General features: G+C 41.0%; 1 protein-coding gene across 1 annotated transcript in view; it reads right to left on the bottom strand.

The window, feature by feature from the left end:
* Nucleotides 1-19411, bottom strand: part of LOC115105279 (follistatin-related protein 4-like) — a 63508-nt gene extending 44097 nt beyond the window's left edge. Inside the window, exon 1 of the mRNA XM_065006809.1 lies at nt 19402-19411. Coding sequence (XP_064862881.1) covers nt 19402-19411 — 10 coding nt within the window. The remainder of the gene's footprint in view (nt 1-19401) is intronic.
* Between the last annotated feature and the right edge of the window lie 3403 nt (nt 19412-22814).

Genomic DNA, 22814 nt, shown 5'->3' on the forward strand with positions numbered 1-22814 from the left:
CATTTCAGCTTGTATAGAGTCAGGATAGATCATTTCAGGTTATACAGTGTCAAGCTAGATCATTTCAGGTTATATAGAGAGGATAGATCATTTCAGGTTATACAGTATCAAGCTAGATCATTTCAAGTTATACAGAGTCAGGCTAGATCATTTCAGGTTATATAGAGTCAGGATAGATAATTTCAGGTTAGGTAGATAGATTAATTAATCGATTCAGGATATCAACACCTGAAAATAAATGTGTTTATTTTGCCATTCTTGATACTTGCTACCTATTCTCCAATGTTGCCAAAGCTGCTTAGCAATGGGCTTTAAAGCAATTAGGTTTAAAACAGCTCTTAATTGGTGCTCTGTTTCCTCTTGCTGGGCCACATTCTTGTGACTGCTTGGTTCCCTCAGTCCAATCCCTAACTGATAGCAATGTGCCACTACTGCAATATAACATCTGAAGAAAAGCAGCCACATTGGACCTAAAGTACAAACATGCATGCACACACACAAGCACGTGCACACACACACTTTAATGTGTCTTTTCAAAGCGGGGAGAGGCTCTATGCAGATATGCCTCCCCTGAGATCCCTCGGTGACTACAAACAATCCCTGATGTGTTGCTGTACATATAAGCCTGGGCTGTGCAGGTGGGAACTGATACATATGGTTGTTCTATTATCAATTAAAAACAGACCATATTTGCCACGTCCAGTAAAAGGACTTGCAAGGATTTATAAGGTCTTGTAATTTCACACCAAGGCAAAGTGATAAAATACATAAATACACCAGCTAATACATTTTTGGTTCCAGGAACGGTTGAGTTAGGTAGAATTTGTATTTATTAAGAATCCCCATTAGCTGCTGCCATGGCAGCTGCTACTCAGACCTGGGGTCCAGCAACATTACCTCTTATTCTGAGAGTGTTGCACACCGAAGAATCCCAGGAACAGTCAAACTAATTGTTAACTCCAACAAGTTCGAAAACGTTCTATGGAACATTCCTTTATCTTAAAGCCATAGACATTAAAACCAGTAGATAGTGATAGTGCCGACGTCATCCACGTGTTCCTATGGAAAGCTTGGCTCGTGAAGCCAGAAGTATTAGAATTTGAAGCGTGCCATATTGCTGAATGGGGCTGAATGGCACCCCCAAAAAATTGCTAAGGATCATGGTGAAAGTGTTCGTAACTAGAAAATGATTGTGGTCGATGTAGTCGTTTTCATCCTGGCTGAGAGAGTCAACCTTAATGTCTATGGAACCTCCTCGTAGCCTGCCGGGCCTGTGATTGGTCTATGTCAGCACGTGGTCCTGTGTAACGACAAATGTCATAATAATAATTTACATAGGCTCTCTAGGGCACTGCTAGGTTGCTACATGGTAGCTGACCAGCAAAGCTTGTGACTACACGCTCCAGACCGGACATTGGGGGCCTGCTTAAAACCCAATGGGACCCAGTAGAGAGGTCTCCACATGTTCCTGAAAAGTTTTTTGCTATAGCTGAGATGGTACGTGAATAAAATGTTTCCAGCACAACAACCTGAAGTTATTACCATTGGAATAAAACATTCACTTCTGTCTCTCTCGGTTTTTCTTTAGTGCTCTCCCTCTCTTTCATTCATTCTCTCTTTTTCTTTCATTCTCTTTCTCTCTCTCTCTCTCTCTCGTTCTTGAGTTCTCTCTCTCTTTCATTCTCGCTCTCTCTCTTTCTTTAGTTCTCTCTCTCTCATTTTATCTTTCTCTCTTTCTTTAGTTCTCTCTCTTATTCTCATCTCTTTAATTCCTTTCTGTCTTTCTCTCTTTTTCTTTCATTCTCTTTCTCTCTCTCTCTCTCTCGTTCTTGAGTTCTCTCTCTTTTATTCTCATCTCTTTAATTCCTTTCTCTCTTTCTCTCTCTCTCTTCAATTTGAGGGATCTGAATGTGTCAATTTGCGAGTGTGCTGGTAATTCATGGAGGGAAAGAGAAGATGAGCAATCAGCAGCCCACTCATTAATCACACACAATCCAGACCCTTAATCTCCTCCACAGGTAAAGATGAATCCCTCCATTGCCTCTCGCTCTACTTCTCCTGTCTCACTTTTATTCTACTTCTGTCTCTCTCTCTCTCTTTTGTATTTTTCAATCTTTCTCTTGCCACTTCTCTCTTTGCCTCTCTCTTTACCTCTCCTCCTGTCTCTCCCTCTCTTTCTCTCTCTCTACCTCTATCTCTCTCTCGGTCACTTTCTCTTTAAATGAGCCCCAGTGGCTCTAACAAAGCCAAGGTGGAGAGACTGACTGCGGCTCCCTGGCAGCCCTGAACTACAAGGAGAATGAAGCTTTTTATAATCACTAAGAATAGGAAAGGTCTGGATGATGAGAACAATCACATCATTAAACTACATTTAAAGGTTTAGAAATAAGAAAAGATTTCATTGATTGGGATGGACCTATATATCTAAGTGAGCTCTGTAATATAGGCCCAGGAGAATCTGCAATGTAAGGTCAATAACCTACTACATCGCTGCTAGTCTGCTTGGTGGTTTATTAACAAAAATATAAGTGTACATTTACTTGTAAATCGGTATCTAAATGATAGCATGATGTTACTAGGTACTAATCTCTCAATTCGAATGCTCTGACTAGATTACATGGAAAAATATAATTTTATGGAAAAATAGGATACAGAATGTTCAGGCATATGCAATTTGACATTTACATTTTTCAGTCCGTTATGCTGCTTGTGAAACGGAGATATGAAAAGCTTTGTAATTTGGGGAACAGTATAAGTTACTGAGGATAACTGAGGAGAAATTCTATGTCACAGCCAATTGCCATTATTTGCTAAAGAAAGCCATAAATCCTTATGGAACTCAATTTCCTGAACCATAAAAAAAACAATCGTTTCCAGTCACATATTGTTGAATGGACTGAACGTTTGACTGCGAATGGGTGTCTTTCTCATGTACATAAAAAAATTCACAACCAATAGTTAATGTAAAACTTACTCTATTAAGTTATAGTAATCGAAAGGTTGCAAGTTCAAACCTGTCGTTCTGCCCCTGAACAGGCAGTTAACCCACTGTTCCTAGGCCGTCATTGAAAATAAGAATTTGTTCTTAACTGACTTGCCTAGTTAAATAAAGGTAAAATAAAGTATGTGATGGCAAATATTCAGCGGTCTAGAAAAAAATAGGTTCAGATAATGCACTGAACAGTTGGCAAATGAATCCACTTAATAAACAATACAGTTTTGTACCATTGGTATTTGCTTGTAGTGTGAAGGATATGTTTAACCTTGGACACCTGAAATTCCATTTTAGGTCTTTTTTTAGGGGGCTGGTGCATCTCAAGGCGTCCTTCTCAGGTTAGAAATATTTTCACGAGACCTTCTCCTTTTAAGGTACAAAAAATAAATAAAAATGTGCACACCCTCCCCCTCATAGACTTAACAAAAAATTACAAATAACGAACTGTAGCGACCCTGTGTTTATAAGCGTGGATATTGAATTTGCCACTTCAGCATGCTTTTGGAGCACAGTCGATGCCACGCAGGACTACTCGACAGAAAGTTGAGGGTTCGCCGAGCACCACGGATGAGCTAACTCTCCCTGACAGTTTCGTTAGACCTACTCTACGATCAGAGCCATCTGATAGACAATGATCAGCTTGGTGAAAATCTGATTTAACATGTTTATGCAATATTTATAATGATCTAAAATATATGCAACAAATGTTCCACCAACAGGTTTCTGTGCCAATGCACCATAACCAATAAACAAAGCATACAGACTTTGGGCGCTTCAACACGGTTTGCGTTTTCAACGCTACAATCTGCACAGTTTGGCTGCTGGAATTATATTTTGGACGAATGTGCGCAGGTAGCCTACAGGATACGTTTGAAGTAGCCTTTAATCAGATGAAAACTTTATGACTGGTTGTGTTAATGCCACAAATAAAAGATAATACATTGTAAAAGTGAAATGACAAAAGTTTAGGCTATAGGATATTGAAGCGTTATGAATTATAGGTGCGCGAGGAGTAGCCACTCGGATTGGAGAGAAGGCAGAGCTCATCATCCTGCTTGCTGGAAGCATATGTGGCCACATTATTATAGGATGACTTGGTGAGCGACAACAGACAGCGCATCTCAGCATCAGAAATTAAAATACAGTCAGACTGGCATGCTACTTTCTATACCGAATAAATTGTTAAGAATAGAATGGAATGAAACATTCAAATCACGTTTGCGCTGTGATTCAAATAACATGTTCGCTGAAGTTTACGGCCTAGAGTAGAACGTAGAAAACAATGCAATTATTCATTGCAATGGGGTGTTGGAGTGTTGGAGGCTAGTCTAGGTAAGATCATTGTAGTGTCTCTAAACAAGTTCAATAGGGCAACTTGTTGAGCTGCCTGTTTCATGTCTTCACTGTTCTTTCATGCACAATGATGCACCATGTCCTCTCCACTTATAATGAAAATTGGTGCAGCTTTGAATGATTCTTATGTGTGGTATGATCGCTACTTAGGATATTGCAGATCTGGACAAACGATCCACCTACCACTATTGTCACTATGAATGATGGATAGAAAGCAGGATAGACTGGTAGACTATATTGACCTGTGTGGTATAGTTAGTGTGTGGAAAAACGTAGTGCATAAGTGAAGTACCAAAACACCTCGATATAGGGAAGAGGCATGCAAGCAGAAGAGTAATGGTATAGTAAAACCTGCAAAAGGGCTAAAGTAAACCCTGGAGAAAAACACTCTACCCTCCCCTATGCCAAATAAAAACCACAGAACTCTCCCCAAAGCAACAACAAAAAAGATAGACAACCTTCACTTAATACTGACCTCCAAGCCTTTAGTGAGGAGCGACACATTCTCTGAAACTAATCTCCAACTTAATTTGGCTAGATCAAGTCTGATACATTAAGGGCCAACATGCAATCTGGATATTCTTTCATCTGTAAAGCAGACGCATTGCTGATTCTGTGATGGAAATGTAAAGGTAATTTACGATTGAGCCGACATGCAGCATTTACTGTGAATGCGGTCTTCACCAACACATGAACATTGCCTTTCAATTTCAATCACGATGTAATGCTGAATTTCCACGATAACGGATTGAATAGAGCCTAAATCTTTTAAAAACAGCCAGCCAGAGGCATTTTCTTATTAAACAATGCTAAAGCCTTTGACAGGGGTAAATAGCTTTTCTTGTTTTAAAGCCTTAAGGAGGAGGTAAGAGGGATTAATTGCCTGCAGCATAAATCTTTTTTTTATGGGTGCCACTGACTGACCTGACCTAGAGATGTTATTGGCACACACACACACACACACACACACACACACACACACACACACACAGCATCTCTTCTGCAGCTCATTAAATGGGGTGTGTTTGAAATGTCTTCCAAAGCGTCAATGTTAGGCCTTGGTTCTTCTCATAGTGTAGGAATCACCTTGCGCTAGACAGTGTTTGGGTTTGAACATGATTTGCAACTTTTGAATTGAATTTCATTCTGCGTGTTATTCATAAAGCTAGGGGCCCGATTCAGTCAGATCCGCTTTAGCTGACATCTTCATAGCTGATGATTTGATGTGTGGGAGGTGAAACTGCGTTAGAGCTGTCAAATCCACAATCGACACACAGTATCATACCTAAAGCGGACATTGCCATTGGCTGCACAAAGACGCAATTAGAGAAATCCCATGCAGCCTTGTTTACACGTTCAAAAACTGAAATGTGAGATGTAATCTACACCTTGTTTAGGTGTAGATTCTCATTATTGAATTTAATGAATTTCATTTGAACGTCATTATTTCTCTATAACCTACACTTTCTGGTTCTGAACTTCTAACGCGAGTGGGACGGGTCTGGCTTCGTGACAAAGATCGCTTGACAGCTCCAACGCAATTCCACCTCCGACACAGCCAACACATCAGCAATGCGGGTGTCTGCTATCACCTGTTAACACCCGATCTGATTGAATCTAGGCCTAGAAAGGAGGATGGTGAAAGCGAAGTATGTGCAGGGAAATGGCTAAGTAAGCGTTGTGCAGTAATGTCATCATGAGACTTGAAGTACTGTTGTTCTGCCTTGGCTTTTAACTGACAATGAATGGTATTGATGGGGACGTTATAGTGTGTTATAGTACCGGGAATACTGGTTCAAATCTGTGGTCCACTGTAACAGACTGTGGTAAAAGCCTAGTAAGAACGCACTACCGTAATCACCAGACATCGATCTCCGATCAACATAAAAGAGGAGGCAGTAAATAAAAGGCATTCATGCTTTAATGTTACTAGTTTTTAAGGTCTGTTGCATTCAGGTGTAATACATACTGTGCATGGCCAGCCCATAGATCTGTACACAGATACAATAATATACTTCTATGGGAGCTAGTGAATGCAGTATCACACTGTGACAAAGTGAGAGCACTTATCTTGCATTAGGCTCAGGCAGCTTAACTTTTTTCTTTAAAAGAAAATACTGAGGGAGTTTAAGCAGTTTTGCTATAGATACAGAAAAAGAACAAACATGTGACACTGATATTGTTGTAAAACGTGGTGTTTCAAATGAGCTGTTGCTACGCTAGCACATTAGCTAGCAAGTGTAAACATTACTTAGCATGTACGAGAACATTCCATTCAATAGCACAACATGTGTGTCACTGCTTGCAATAGCCTCAACCATTAGTGTAAGTCAGTAACCAACATAGGTGTCAGGCCCGAGTTCTTGTCATGTAGTAGGACGTCAGATCCCAGTGAGCTCGATAGAGACTTGGAGAGAGGCTGCGGTCACATGTCACTGGCCTTGGGGCAGTTGTTACCCTCACCGCTCCATGGCAACACTTATCGTAGATGGCAGGACAAGGGGGCAGACGGTGGGTGAATACACAGTCATAGGGACTCTGATTGGAGGCAGTAAATGCGGGCTGACAATGTTCAGCTGTCCCAGTCCATGTGACTATGACTTTCCTCACCAATGGACATTTCTGTAATGCATGTCACTGCCATGGTCTGTGTGACACACTGATGGGGAGTCAGGTTGGATTTACGTGACAATTAATAATCAGTCATCTTACTAATATGACAGGAAGCCTGCATCCTGTCCCTAGCTGTTTCCTCTGTTGGAGGACAGAATGGAAGGAAAAGAACATTCCATTTCCTCTCAAGCAATAATCGCAAAGTGCAGTTTGACCTTGTCTGAAGTGTTTTTTCAAGCGAAAAATGTTGGTAACGTCCTTATTAGTGTAATTACATATGTTATTACACTGTAATTACATCTGTTATTACACTGTAATTACATCTGTTATTACACTTTAATTACATATGCAATTATATGTTATTACATATGCGATTACACTGTAACAATCATTGTAATTAATTGTAATAATTCACAGTTACACTGTAATAACTGGTGGTAATTGCAGTCTGTAATTACAGTGGTGTTAACAACGAACGCTAGTTACCATGCTTGTTATAAATGTTAAAGTTTCCGATAACATCCCAACACACCATATTTCAGCCTGCACAAACCACATGATAAGTGTTAGCCAATTGAAAACCGATCACTTCTGCAATAAATAGCTCTGGAGTATGATGCCCAGGCCCAATAGCAAAAACGGGTTTACAAACAGTTTACATCAAAAAATACTTTAAAATGTTAAACCATTTCACTGTGCATTGAGTCAATTACAATGGGTCAATTATTTTAATCATCAATTAAACATTTGTAAACACATTAATAAACGACTACGTTTAAAATTATGATAGTCATTTGTGATTGCCAAATTGTAAGCCTATTATTAAGCTTGGTTGAATAATGGTTTATAAATGCACTTAACATGGTCATAAGACAAACTCTTATTCCCTCATGTAAACCTTGCAAGTGTTTCACCGTTGAGGAACATTCTCACTTTTGGCTGGGCTGCATTGGTGCAATCATTTATTTATCGCAGGAATTAAGGCATCATGTCAAGCTCTGCCCATCTGCGCAAAACCCTAGAAATAATGACGACCGCAAACGTGCCCAGATGTTGACATCGATATCATTTGAAAGCAAAGCTTTCACATGAGGAAGGTCAGTGGGCAAGTCCAAACATGAAAGATTGCTACGAAAAAACAGTGTTGTAGGTCAAAAACATCAACACTGGAGAGCAAAAGTATGTTTTCTATGCAATTTATTTGCATTTTTGGATACATTAATTCTGCTGGATGATTTAGCACAGGTATCTAGCTAGCTATTCACTAGCTAAATAGCTAGCTAACATTAGCTGGGCTCGATGGTTGTATGTTCTCTTAACCTTCTCAGGGTATGCGTACTCAAGGGTATTACGTGAGACACACCCAGCATGTTAACGTTAGCTAGCTAGCTAGTGTAATATACAGTGTCTATGCTACATTTTCATACATTCTTCTTTTCTACCACAGATTCTCACAAGGTTACCGACACCAGGATGGGAAATGCTTACAAGAAAGAAACAGATGGAGACAGAGACAGTTGTCAATTTCCATTGCTTAAAGTGGACAAAAAGACCATCTCAATTAGCTATCTAGGCTATTAACCATACTTTAGGCTACAGGTTTGAGTCACCACTTAAGGTTGAAGTCTGAAGTTTACATACACCTTAGCCAAATACATTTAAACTCAGTTTTTCACAATTCCTGACATTTAATCCTAGTAAAAATTCCCAGTCAGTTAGGATCACCACCTTATTTTAAGAATGTGAAATGTCAGAATAATTAGTAGAGAGAATGATTTATTTCAGCTTTTATTTCTTCCATCACATTCCCAGTGGGTCAGAAGTTTACGTACACTCAATTAGTATTTGGTAGCATTGCCTTTAAAATGTTTTACTTGGGTCAAACGTTTCGGGTAGCCTTCCACAAGCTTCCCACAATAGGTTGGGTGAATGTTGGCCCATTCCTCCTGACAGAGCTGGTGTAACTGAGTCAGGTTTGTAAGGCCTCCTTGCTCGCACACACTTTTTCAGTGGGTTTATCCTCTCACTTGGATGGCAAAGAGGTTCAGGTTGTCATAATGGGTAAGTGGGCAAGTATTTTGTTTATATATCATATATTATATTATAAACTGGGATGACATCTGTATGATTGACCCCAGTCAGTGAGGTTGACCTATATCTGTTGACCTGATCTGTTTTTGTAAACTCAACCAAGTTAAACCAAGTTAACCCAGATGGTACACTTTTTAGGGGACAAGTGCTAGCAACAACATTGAATGGAGGTAATTGAGGGTAGCTAATTAGAGCCTATTAAGCATCCAACCATTGTAATCTGGGACCTCCAGCACATCTGTCTACAAGAGATTACAACCTTGTGGTAGTTATTACTGAATTGGATGCAGCTGAGAAGAAACAAAACACTACATTTGTGAATTTTGTGGAAACTTGCCTACATGTAACAAGCATGGAAACAATAATTTTTGCTACAGACTGCAATTTCCACCAGTTACGTGTTGTTACTAGAGTGACTTGTTAGGGTGTAATTACACATGTAGGACCCCTTAAGATGAAGTGTTACCGAAACGTTGTTTGTATTTTGGTAACATGTATTTGTATTTATTTTGTCATATAAAGTGATGCGATTACATCTCTTTCTCTTCTCATGTTTTCTCTCTGTATTGGTGGGCAAGGCAAGTGTAAAACAAAAGTGAAAGTGGTATGGTAGTAGGTGCCAGGCGCACCAGTTTGAGTGTGTCAAGAACTGCAAAGCTGCTGGGTTTTTCACAATCAACAGTTTCCCGTGTGGATGTCCTTTGGTCCACCACCCAAAGGACATCCAGCCAACTTGACACAACTGCGGGAAGCATTGGAGTCAACATGGGCCAGCATCCCTGTGGAATGCTTTCGACACCTTGTAGAGTCCATGTCCACGAATTGAGGCTATTCTGAAGGCAAAAGGGAAATCAATATTAGGAAGGTGTTCCAAGTGTTTTGTACACTCAGTGTAAGTCTCTTTTAAATTTTGATATTTGGTTGTGTGGACAACCAAACACAATTCAATATCACAAATTATTATTACATTTGAAATCAACCAGAGCTTGGACTATTGTATTGTCTATTTGTAGTTTAATTCTGGATTGAATTGAAACAATAGCTGTTAATTACACGGGGCTTGATTAAAACCCTGAATGTGAGACCAAAGTGCATCTGTACATGAATCAATTCTCCAGTAGGAGGTGCTGCCCAGGCTATTGTTACTTTTTCTGATAGTTGATATAACATTGAAGATCTGACGTTGTTTTAAATGAACAAATTCAACTCTATTTTATACAACGTTTGTCTATGTTGAAATTTGATTACCATGATGACATGATCCTGTGGTTGAAATTTCATCCTCAAAACAATAGTTTATATGCAGACTATTTTCAAATCCAATGTAGATTCCACGTCACTACATTGACAAATTATGTTAAAAAAAAGTTGATTCAACCAGTTTGTGCCTAGTGGGATGGTTCTCCTTTTCAGAGCATTGTGGTACAGAGCAAAGAAGATCAATTAGAGAACAATTGTCCCGTACTGCAACTGTGTGACATGAAATAATAGCTTTAGTAATTAACCAAGCCATGAGAGCAAAGAGCAACATTCTGTCACGATAGGAAAGAAAGATAGTCAAAGGTTTCTAGAAAGATACTGATGAGTTGATTAAGTTGATTAATTGCTAATTGGAGTCTTGGCTCCCACAAAAGGAAATCACTGGAGAAAAGGTCTAGAAGTCACAAGCCTGCCACGTTATTACATTGGTTCTGTCTGCTGGTGTATGCTAATTATCTGACTTAAACATTCTTAATATTCCTCTTATTTGAAAAATTATATTATTTTGACTTGAAAATGTGGAATTAATTCCTACAAAAAAAAAAAATCTGTAATACCTGATTGTACAGTATAGAGATACCAACATTACCACTTTATCTCAAATAAATATCAGTACACTGCCTTGCTGTTTCCACAGTTCACATAGAGGTAAGGACAACATTACAACATGGGCTATGTTTAAACATTGGGAGTTCTGCAGGTCTGCCTTGATGAACCACACAGCATTGGAAAGCTTGTCTCTTTGAGCTCTACCATTGAGCAAGCTAAATGCATGATTTCCTCAAGGCAAAACTATGTTGCTGGTAGTCTCTTAGTCGAGCAGGGATATACTGACATTGTCTCTGGAGGCCTGAGGATTTCAGCTGAGTTAGAGAAACAGCCAATTCTCTGGAGAATCCACCCAGACATTTTCTTTCTCTTTTTCCACCTGCATCTTATACGCAGAGCGAGAACCAATGCGCTACAAAGAGTCTACAGTCTGTAAACAGGAAGCAACATCAGGTTAACATTCTGCTCTCTTTTCATTATGGTTCCCTCCAGAACGGAGGCTGAGGCCCAAATGGCACCCTATGTCCTATATATAATGTTCTACTATTGACCAGGACCCATAGGGCTCTAGTCAAAAGTACTGCACTATAAAGGGAACAAGATGCCATTTGGGACTCAGGCATTGACAGATCAGTGTTGTTTCCAGCAGATTACCGGTGCGTTGTGCAGGTCTGAGGCTGATCGATACACTGTTTAGCTCTGTAGACCTGGGAAACTCAACAACATGCAGCTGGGAGAGAGAGAGCTACAGTAGGCCTATGTACATGTGGATAGGACAAGCTGTGTAGGCTGCTGGCAGCAGAAACCATCTTTTGTTCCATTACCTCCATCCTGTTAAATTGCTACCAGCAGCAAAATCCCATTGGATCTATCTATCTATCTATCTATCTATCTATCTATCTATCTATCTATCTATCTATCTATCTATCTATCTATCGCTCTCTAAAATGATATGAGCCAGGTGTAATGCGTTTGTCTGTTCAGCTCCTCATGCTCAGCCAAGGACACCAGGCAGTGAGGTTTCTCTGCAGAGTTGTAACAGACAGCCATTGTTTGATAGCTGGATCGGATCTTCCGGGATAGATGGAGGCCTGCCAGACTGCCAGACGGCTAGTGACCAGTCTCCCAAAGGCAGCGATGTTAAGCTTATCATCTGTCCAGTGGAGGAACAGATCAATGACGCCCGACTCATCGAGAACGAGATGCGACTCGCCTGGGATGCAGATAGGTTGGTGAAGTTTGATAGCAGGTCCTGCTTCTGCTGCAGCTGAGCTAACCACCAGAGAATCTCTTCCCGAAGCTACTAGATTGTGCAGCCTGGGCTCATAGACTAGACGTAACATAATATGCACAAATCTGTGACACTCAAATGAGTATGATATGTTATGTTTCGTATGGTTATTTAAGACGGGAGGTTAAGTAAGGCAAAAATGAAAGGAAGGAAGCTGGTCGGGGTGGATGGGGAGGTGTATAACAAAAACGTCTAGCAACCCAAAGGTTTCAATCAATCAATCAAATGTATTTATAAAGCCCTTTTTACATCAGCCGATGTCACATAGTGCTATACAGAAACCCAGCCTAAAACCCCAAACAGCAAGCAATGCAGATGTAGAAGCACGGTAGCTAGGAAAAACTCCCTAGAAAGGCAGGAACCTAGGAAGAAACCTAGAGAGGAACCTGGCACTGAGGGGTGGCCAGTCCTTTTCTGGCTGTGCCGGGTGGAGATTATAACAGTACATGGCCAAGATGTTCAAACGTTCATAGATGACCAGCAAGGTCAAATGATAATAATCACATACCTCGTTCAAAGGCATTTACATATTTTGTCTTGCACATTCAGCCTCTGAATGGCACACATACACAATCCATGTCTCAATTGTCTCCGGGCTTAAAAATCTTCTTTTTTTTTAACCAGTCTCCCTCCCCTTACATGTTTGAGTCTCATCACGGACAACGTTAGCATTTTAGCTAATTAGCAGCTTTGCAACCACTTAGTACTTTTTAGCTACTTTACAACTACTTAACATGTTAGCTAACCCTAACCTTAACCCCTAACCCTATCCCCTAGCCTAGCTAAATTTAGCCATCTAGTTAACGTTAGCCACAACAAATTGCAATTCGTAACATATCATATGGTATAGTTACATAAGACATAAAGTTACGCGTGGAAAATGTAAAAGGAGGGTGGTTAGTCAAGGTGGGTAGGTATATAACGCAAATGTCTAGTAACCCAAAGGTTGTGTGTTTAGCTAATTAGCAACTTTGCAACTACTTACTACTTTACAACTACTTAGCATGTTAGCTAAACCTAAACGTAACCCCTAAACCCTAGCCTAGCTAACGTTAGCTACCTAGCTAACATTAGCATTAGCCAGATAGCCACCTTGCTAATGTTAGCCACAACAAATTGGAATTCATAACATATCATGTGTATTGCAAATTTGTAACTTATTGTATGAATTGCAATTTATAAAATCTAATGTGCATTGTAATTCAAAACATTTCATATGAATTGTAATTTGTAACATATCATACGAAATGAATGATGGACATCCACAAATCTTGCACCTATCGCATTTGGGCCCAGCCATAAATAAAAACACTGCTAGCCTTCTAGCCAGTAGGATCCAAGCTTGGGTCAGGTTGGAGAGGTCCCAGCCACAGGGGCTAACCGCGACATTCGCTTGTAAGATGGTGTGGATAAAAATGCTAATCCAAACTCGAATTTCTTTGTATAGTTAGGGATAAATTGCAGAAGATTACGCTGAAAACAGACTAAAACAAACAAAGAATTGACAAGCTAAAGAAATTAAAAACACCTATACCACATTCCACAAAGAAAGTCCTGCAGGCTCTATTTTTATCTTAACCTGCAGCTTGCCCAGAACAGAGCAGCATGTCTTGCTCTTCATTGTAAATAGAGGGCTAATATTAATACTATGCATGCCAGTCTCTCTTCCGACACATGTTTTTATGACAAAGATTAATGTGTTGGAAATTCCAAATTGTTTGCCTAGTCAACTTACACACAGCACTGACATACACACTTACCCCACCAGACATGCCACCAGGGGTATTTTCACAGTCTCCAGGTCCAGAACAAATTCAAGGAAACGTACAGTATTATACAGAGCCATGAGTGCATGGAACTCCTTCCATCTTATATAGTGAAAGTGAACAGAAAACCTGGTTTCAAAAAACAAATAAAGCAACACCTCACGGCACAACGCCTCTCTGCCATGTGACCTACTTTTTGTGTGTACGCACTGCCATGTATGTGTAACTGATAGATGCGCGCGCACACACACACACACACACACACACACACACACACACACACACACACACACTATCTGTTAATGTTTTTACATGTATGTAAATTGTAAAGTATTTTATTTCGAATGTATTTTTTGTTACGTGTCGGACCCCTGTAAAATTAGCTGTCACCATTGGCGTTATTAGGGATCCTAATAAATAAAAATGTAACTGGACGTGACTTGTGAATGGATGAGTATTAGTATGCATAAGAAAAGTGTAATCACTCAGTGGAATTGGTTTTCTATCATAAGAGATTTTCCCTAATGAAAACAAGTCTTCATTGCAGTATCAAATACCAGGCCTGTGTTTTTGCCATCAAAAACTATTCCGATTCCAATTTAGGAAATTCCGTTTGTCTTAACCTCTACAGGATCCTGGGCTTGCACCTGGGCTGGAATAATACATTATGGCCTTTCTCTTGCATTTCAAAGATGATGGTACAAAAGAAATACAAAAAAATGATGTTTTTTTCTTTTTATTATCTTTTACCAGATCTACTGTGTTATATCGTCCTACATTCATTTCACATTTCCTCAAACTTCAAAGTGTTTCCTTTCAACATGGCCATTACTTTACTCAGTACTTTGTTGAAGCACCTTTGGCAGTGATTACAGTTGCGAGTATTCTTAGGTATGATGCTACAAGCTACTCCTGCGTTGTCTTGGCCGTGTGCTTAATGACCTGTGGGAAGGTGAACCTTTGACCCAGTCTGAGGTCCTGAGTGCTCTGGAGCAGGTTTTGTTCAAGGATCTCACTGTACTTTGCCCCGTTCATCTTTCCCTTGATCCTGACACCCAGACTACTCTCCCAGTCCCTGAAAACATCCCCACAGCATGATGCTGCCACCACCATGCTTCACCGTAGGGATGGTGCCAGGTTTCCTCCAGACGTGGCGCTTGGCATTCAGGCCAAAGAGTTCAATCTTGGTTTCATCAGACCAGAGAATTTTGTGTGGGCTGTCTTACTGAGGAGTGGCTTCCGTCTGGTCAATCTACCATAAAGGCCTGATTGGTGGATTGCTACAGCGATGGTTCTCCTTCTTGAAGGTTCTCCCATTTCCACAGAGGAACTCCAGAACCCTGTCAGAGTGACCATCGGGTTCTTGGTCACCTCATGGCTTGGTTTTTGCAATGAATGGGACGTTATATATAGTGTGTGCCTTTCCAAATCATGTCCAATCAATTGAATTGACCAAAGGTGGACTCCAAACAAGTTGTAGAAACATCTCAAGGGTGATTAATGGAAACAGGATGCACCCGAGCTTAATTTCGAGTCTGAATAATTATGTAAACAAACAAATATTATTGAAAAATGTTTTTTGCAAACATTTCTATAAACCTGTTTTTTTTGGCTTTGTCGTTATGGGGTATTGTTTGTAGATTGCTGAGGATTTTAAAAAATGTAATCCATTTCAAAATAAGGCTGTAACGTAAAATGTTTTGGAAAAAGTAATATTTTCCTAAGGCACTGTATGTGAGGTCATTAGGCCTACTGACGGCCAATACTGATAGTGGATAATATTTAACATGATAGAAATATGAAACAGAGAAAGTAGCCTATAAGTAAGATATTCGAGAGTGCCCATCCCTGCAAGTTAAAGGGCTGTACAATTTATATTTGGCATAATGGCACAGCATTTGATAAACTTTGATGTGGGAAAGTTGATATGCTGATACGAAAGTTTACATATACCTTAGCCAAATACATTTAAACTCAGTTTTTCACAATTCCTGACATTTAATCCTCGTAAAGATTCCCTGAATTAAGTCAGTTAGGATCGCCACTATTTTATGAATGTGCAATGTCAGAATAATAGCAGAGAGAATGATTTATTTCAGCTTTTATTTCTTTCATCACATTCCCAGTGGGACATAAGTTTACATATACTCAATTAGTATTTGGTAGCATTGCCTTTAAATTGCTTAACTTTGGTCAAACGTTTTGGGATACCTTCCACAAGCTTCCCACAATAAATTGGGTGAATTTTGGCCCATTCCTCCTGACATAGCTGGTGTAACGGAGTCAGGCTTGTAGGCCTCTTTGCTCGCACACGCTTTTTCACCTCTGCCCACAGTCCCTCCTGCAGCAAAGCACCCCCAGAACATGATGCTGCTACCCCCGTGCTTCATGGTTGGGATGGTGTTCTTCGGCTTGCAAGCCTCCCCCTTTTCCCTCCAAACATAACAATGGTCATTCTGGCTAAACAGTTCTATTTTTGTTTCATCAGACCAGAGGACATTTCTCCAAAAAGTACCATCTTTGTCCCCATGTGCAGTTGCAAACCATAGGCTGGCTTTTTTATGGCGATTTTGGAGCAGTGGCCTCTCCTTGCTGAGCAGCCTTTCAGGTTGTCGATATAGGACTAATTTTACTGTGGATATAGATACTTTTGTACTTGTTTCCTCCAGCATCTTCACAAGTCCTTTGCTGTTGTTCTGGGATTGATTTGCACTTTTCGCACCAAAGTACTTTCATCTCTCCTTCCTGAGCGGTATGACAGCTGTGTGGTCCCATGGTGTTTATACTTGGTACTATTGTTGGTACAGATGAACGTGGTACCTTCTGGATATTTCTCCCAAGGTTGAACCTGACTTGTGGAGGTCCACAATTCTTTTTCTGAGGTATTGTCTGATTTCTTTTTTATTTTCCCATGATGTCAAGCAAAGAGGCACTGAGTTTGAAGGTAGGCCTTGAAATACATCCACAGGTACACCTCCAATTAACTCAAATGATGTCAATTAGCCTATCAGAAGCTTTTAAAGCCATGACATCATTTTCGGGAATTTTCCAAGCTGTTTAAAGGTGTCACGTTCTGACCATCGTTCTTGTGTGTTTTCCTTGTTTTAGTGTTGGTCAGGATGTGAGCTGGGTGGGCATTCTATGTTGTGTGTCTGGTTTGTCTATTTCTATGTTTGGCCTGATATGTTTCTCAATCAGAGGCAGGTGTTAGTCATTGTCTCTGATTGGGAACCATATTTAGGTAGCCTGTTTTGTGTTGGGTTTTGTGGGTGATTGTTCCTGTCTTTGTGTTTGTGGCACCAGATAGGACTGTTTCGGTTTTTTCACGTTTCTTGTTTTGTAGATTGTTGTATTTTCATCTTTATTAAAGATGTACAAAAATAACCACGCTGCATTTTGGTCCTCCTCTCTTTCACCAGAAGAAAACCGTTACAAAAGGCACAGTTTAAAGGCACAGTCACTGGAATTGTGATACAGTGAATTTTAAGTGAAATAATCTGTCTGTAAACAATTGTTGGAAAAATTACTTGTGTCATGCACAAAGTAGATGTCCTAACTGACTTGACAAAACTATAGTTTGTTTACAAGACATTTGTGGAGTGGTTGAAAAACTTCAACTGTATGTAAAACAAGTGTAATTTATATTTATAATTCCCTCTTCCAAATGGATTACTCATTTACCTAGCTCTTATCAAGTTGTAAAGTACAGTGCATGAAGAATAGTGTTATTTCTATCAGAAAAAATAAAGTAGATGTTTTTTCCACTTGGAATCGGTAGGTTCGCTAGGTCTTTTTCATTGTTCCCTCACGTATAAAGGTGGTGGAATAATTAGGGAATTAAGTCAAGGTCAGAATACGGCGTTTCTGTAGACACACCTCCGCCACACCTTCATTTATTCGATCTCCACCTAAAACGAATAGCATGCTATTCTCATCCTTAAAAATTCAAGTGTAGAATACACCTAGAGGAAAAAAAGTGCATAAAAAGGGAATTACAATCCAATTACCCGCTTAACTCAGTTCGGAATTGGGCCCTTACAGCGAACCCAGTGAAGCAGTACAAGTACGATGAACACACTGCATCTTTGTTGTGGTCTTTGTTATCATACTCTTTCAAAAGGTGTGTTTTTCTAAGCTGTTTTAATGTTTCTTTGAGGCCCAGCTCTCCACAACAGTTTGGGCTGATCAGAGGAACACTCTTTCTGGGACAGACTCTCTTCTCCAGGGGAGGGGGCTGGGGGACACACGCACTTGTTTTAAAGTTGCAGAGGGAGCAATGAAGCTCACAAAATGAATCAATCAATGGAGGCATGATAATGAATTATTTCCTTGCTGGAGCGAGAGATAAAAGAAGACCCCGTGCTGTGCTGCTAACAGCCGGGGGGCCTCAGTGTGTGAAAAACGGTGTGCCGGAGCCTGAGGACTGCTAGCAAAAATGTGATGGTGGAAAAACAACGAGGCGTTGTTGGAAAGGAGGATGGAGGAGTAGTGGAGTCTGGGTGTTCAGGGGTTAGAGGTCAGGCCGTGCTATTCCTGGGACACGACTCCGATAAATTAGAGAATAACTATTAAAGGGGTAAAATTAAAATTGATATTAGATGACTGGTAGCACAACGGCTCTCCAGAGAATGTTCACCTTTTAAATGATCAACTCACTGATGATTATGGAGACAGGAAATATTAGAGTTTTACATTAAGTGTTCTTTTATCACATCTTGTATTACATTTCCCCCGGTTAAGAGAGTCTTCTATTCAAACTCAAGGATTGGAGTTTGGATTGGAGAATATTAAGACTTTCAATTAAATAGTCAGTTCTCATGTATAAGAAAAGAAAGACAAACATCCTTTCTGTGAACTCTGCGGAAGTCGTTGTATTTCACAATTCTTTTGGCAAACAATGAGTTTCCAACATTTGCCTTTAATTGGTTACATGCTGACAGGCAACTGCTGTAACACTAATGCGCTACTTTTTCATCCCATTTATAGATTTATATCACTGTCTATGTAAACAAGTGGATAAAGATTCTGTCAGCCTAACAGGGATATTGATTTTATTAGCATTATACTGCTCTGCAATATCATTTGACATATGCTTGGATGTTTCTACTGTACAAAGAAAAAACCCTGTGGTATTTCACAATGTTGAAGATGTTGGCTCATATTTCTTATTTGAAATTTGATACTTATTGAAGTCTCTGGGTACGGAGATATTTTGCTTCGTCTTCCAGACACACATTGTACCTGTGCATTTTAGGCTCAGTGTATCAGGCAACTTAATGAGCGTAGACACATTCCTTCTGTACTGTCCTCCTCTTCTCTTCTCGCCTCTCTATAGGGAGATGGCGGCATTGTTAAATGTCTCACAAAATAGATTATTCCAAGATCAGAGGTACCTACAGTTGCCATGGAGACTCACTTTGCTTGTCTCACTGTGTTATGCAGAACAGAGGAATCCTCTGGCTTCTTGCCGTTCGCTGTCTTACCGTTGGCCATATTTAAGGGGCTGCCGAGGGAAACTGTAAAACGGTGGATGTGTGGAGGAAGAGATGTGATGACAGGACATCCTCTGTTTCTGTCACACTCAGGGACAGAGATGGTTATTAAGGGCTAACACAGCAAGCTGACAGAATGTAATTACCCCAGCACACAGCTGACACAATGAATGTGCCGGAAACCATACAAATATGGTATTGGCAATTAGCCGTGAAGGCCATGGCGTCGTCTAATGAGCCTTCAAATAAAACACCAACGTGGAACAGAGAGGAGCTGGACGAGAGGAGCCAACCTGAGGGGGAGGCAGGTGGAATAGACCTTAAGTACAGTTATCTTAAGTCACTCTCTACTATGTGCTTAACTACGGATATTTCACCACTCACTGCAGGCTACAACTTCATGGTTACTTGTTGGACAATGACATGCAGATATGATCGAGGTTGTCCACAGTGTCAGCTTATGATCTAAATTTAGGCTGTTTTTCACTTACTGGGAAAGTCAAAAAACCATGAAAAATGTGCTGCGACAGCTTTACGGTGACGGACAGAAGCTTTGTCTTTCAATGAGTGGGTTTAATTGACTATGCCTTTGCTAATGTAGTAATTTGCATCCCTTGAAAAGCGGTGATCTCCTTGTGATAAGCATACCCTTCTGATGGCCTGTGTAATCTCCACCTGTGGAGGATAAGCATCACAGGCAGACAGGGGACTGGCGCGTGCCGCTCTTCCTGACCTACACCCAACACGGTCATTCATGCCCCTCAACCGCAAAGCCTGCCCCTCAGTACATTCCACCACACGCACACACGCACGCACACACATGGACCCCTTTTCCTAGCCAATTACACTGGTCTCCCTTTCTTTCCCTCTTTCTTCCTTCCCTCCTTCCCCCCTGACCACTCTCTCCCCCCTCTCTGCCACCACACTCTGTTTCAGCCACTTGATTAATTAAGCAGATCTGCTGACTGTGCCTGCCAGCTCAGCTCACCATGTCCTTATAATTCCACTATTAACGGCAGCCATGAAATACAAATAGACTCCCAGCGAAGGGAGCTCTGGGCACAATGCCCCCAACTCCAGCATTCCCCCTCTCCTCTCCCTTCCCTTATCCTCTTCACTCCGTCCCATATGGATGCCTCTTTTCCACTCCCCTGGGGCACTACAATGCATCCCTCCTGCAGTAGAAAAGGTTTACAATGTTAAAGGGAGTACTACCACAGTGTGTACGTATCTGCAAGTCTGGACAAGCATCTGCTTCAATGGCTAAAACACATGTGGTCCATGAGGTCAATGTATCAGTTCACTCTAATAACAGCGCACGTGTACCAGCCATTCTCTAGCATGATCTACCTTCACATTGGGTGTTTTTTTGTATTTTTTATTGAACACGGTCATTCATGCCCCTCCACCGCAAAGCCTGCCCCTCAGTACATTCCACCACACGCACACACACACACGGACCCCTTTTCCTAGCCAATTACACTTGTCTCCCTTTCTTTCCCTCTTTCTTCCTTTCCCTTCTTCCCCCCTGACCACTCTGGAATAGATAAATACTACACTCTACCGACTGGGAACACACTGGTTGAGTCACTGTTGTTTCCATGTCTTCTCAACAAAATGACGTTGAAACAACGTGGAATAGACGTTGTATTGACATCTGTGCACAGTGGGTAGGGCACACACAGAGCACATCTCAGAGTCATTATACCTTTATCTCAGCACCTCCGTAGGCACTGCGGCAGGGATGTGCGTTATCCAACGGCCATTACTTATTCACCTTTGTGAAGAACGAGAGGTCTCTTCTTCCTTTGACTGAGTTGAGCTCTCCAAACTTTTCATCATTAGTCATGAACACTACTTTCCAACATTTCGTTAAATACTCATCAGGCAAAGATTCAAGTAGATATTTTTTTCTGACTGTGATTACAGCTGTACAGCAAAGCCATCCTGTACAGCAAAGCCATCCTGTACAGCAAAGCCATCCTGTACAGCAAAGCCATCCTGTACAGCAAAGCCATCCTGTACAGCAAAGCCATCTTGTACAGCAAAGCCATCTTGTACAGCAAAGCCAATCCTGTACAGCAAAGCCATCCTGTACAGCAAAGCCATCCTGTACAGCAAAGCCATCCTGTACAGCAAAGCCATCTTGTACAGCAAAGCCATCCTGTACAGCAAAGCCATCTTGTACAGCAAAGCCATCTTGTACAGCAAAGCCATCCTGTACAGCAAAGCCATCTTGTACAGCAAAGCCAATCCTGTACAGCAAAGCCATCCTGTACAGCAAAGCCATCCTGTACAGCAAAGCCATCCTGTACAGCAAAGCCATCTTGTACAGCAAAGCCATCTTGTACAGCAAAGCCATCCTGTACAGCAAAGCCATCCTGTACAGCAAAGCCATCTTGTACAGCAAAGCCATTCTGTACAGCAAAGCCATTCTGTACAGCAAAGCCTTCCTGTACAGCAAAGCCATCCTGTACAGCAAAGCCATTCTGTACAGCAAAGCCATCCTGTACAGCAAAGCCATCCTGACAGACCAGGGCAAAGGATAAAGCAAGAAGATGTTGGAGAGAGAGAGAGGGGAAAAAAGGAAACAACAACGCTGTGCTGAACTGCTACTGTCAGACACCTAAGTAGATCACTGCAAATACTATCACTTCCTGAAGGGGGGTGTCTAGAGCCAAACTGAACTCCCAGCTTTGGAATGGAATTTGTCTGCCTGCTATGGAACAGAACACTCTCTACGCAACAGCATCTGCAGAACGGGGCTTAACATTGAGTACTGCTGCCCAGTGTATCTACCAAGCATGGCATCTACAGGGGGAGGTTGTGTAGAAACACCTGAACTTCCTGGCATCTCAACTTCAATTTCCCTCATGGGAGAACAACTCATCTCAGGAACATCCATCCATAGCACATAAGCCATAAACCTCCTCTTAATAAAACATTCCCCCTCCTTGTTTTAGTCTTATGCAGCACAACAGTTAACCTTGAACAATGTCTGATCAATCACATGTTTTATTAGTCCCAACCCTCTCCTTCACCTCCCTGTTAAACCCCTTACACCTTCCTCAAAACAGACCCACCGCCAGCCATTCTCACAGCCCATCTGGATGCTAAAAGGAAAGTAACTGTATAATGACAACAATGATTCCACTAAAACCCAGTCATTACTATGGTTAATGACTGTTGAGGCTTAATGGACCTGTGTTTTTGCCCCGATTGTGAAAGCCTTCAAAATGGTGCCATGCCGCCTACTGGTAATGGCCTGATTTATCGGCTTTGTCCAATTGGATGGACTGGCAATATAGCTCTGGGCTGTGCATTTTGGTGCTCAGGTCGCATATTGTGTTTCTAATCACAATGGCTGAGATGTATGGTGTATAGATATCCTCTCAAAGGTAAAG

The sequence above is a fragment of the Oncorhynchus nerka genome, linkage group LG22 (assembly GCF_034236695.1).
Source record: "Oncorhynchus nerka isolate Pitt River linkage group LG22, Oner_Uvic_2.0, whole genome shotgun sequence".
In the NCBI taxonomy this organism is placed as follows: Eukaryota; Metazoa; Chordata; class Actinopteri; order Salmoniformes; family Salmonidae; genus Oncorhynchus; species Oncorhynchus nerka.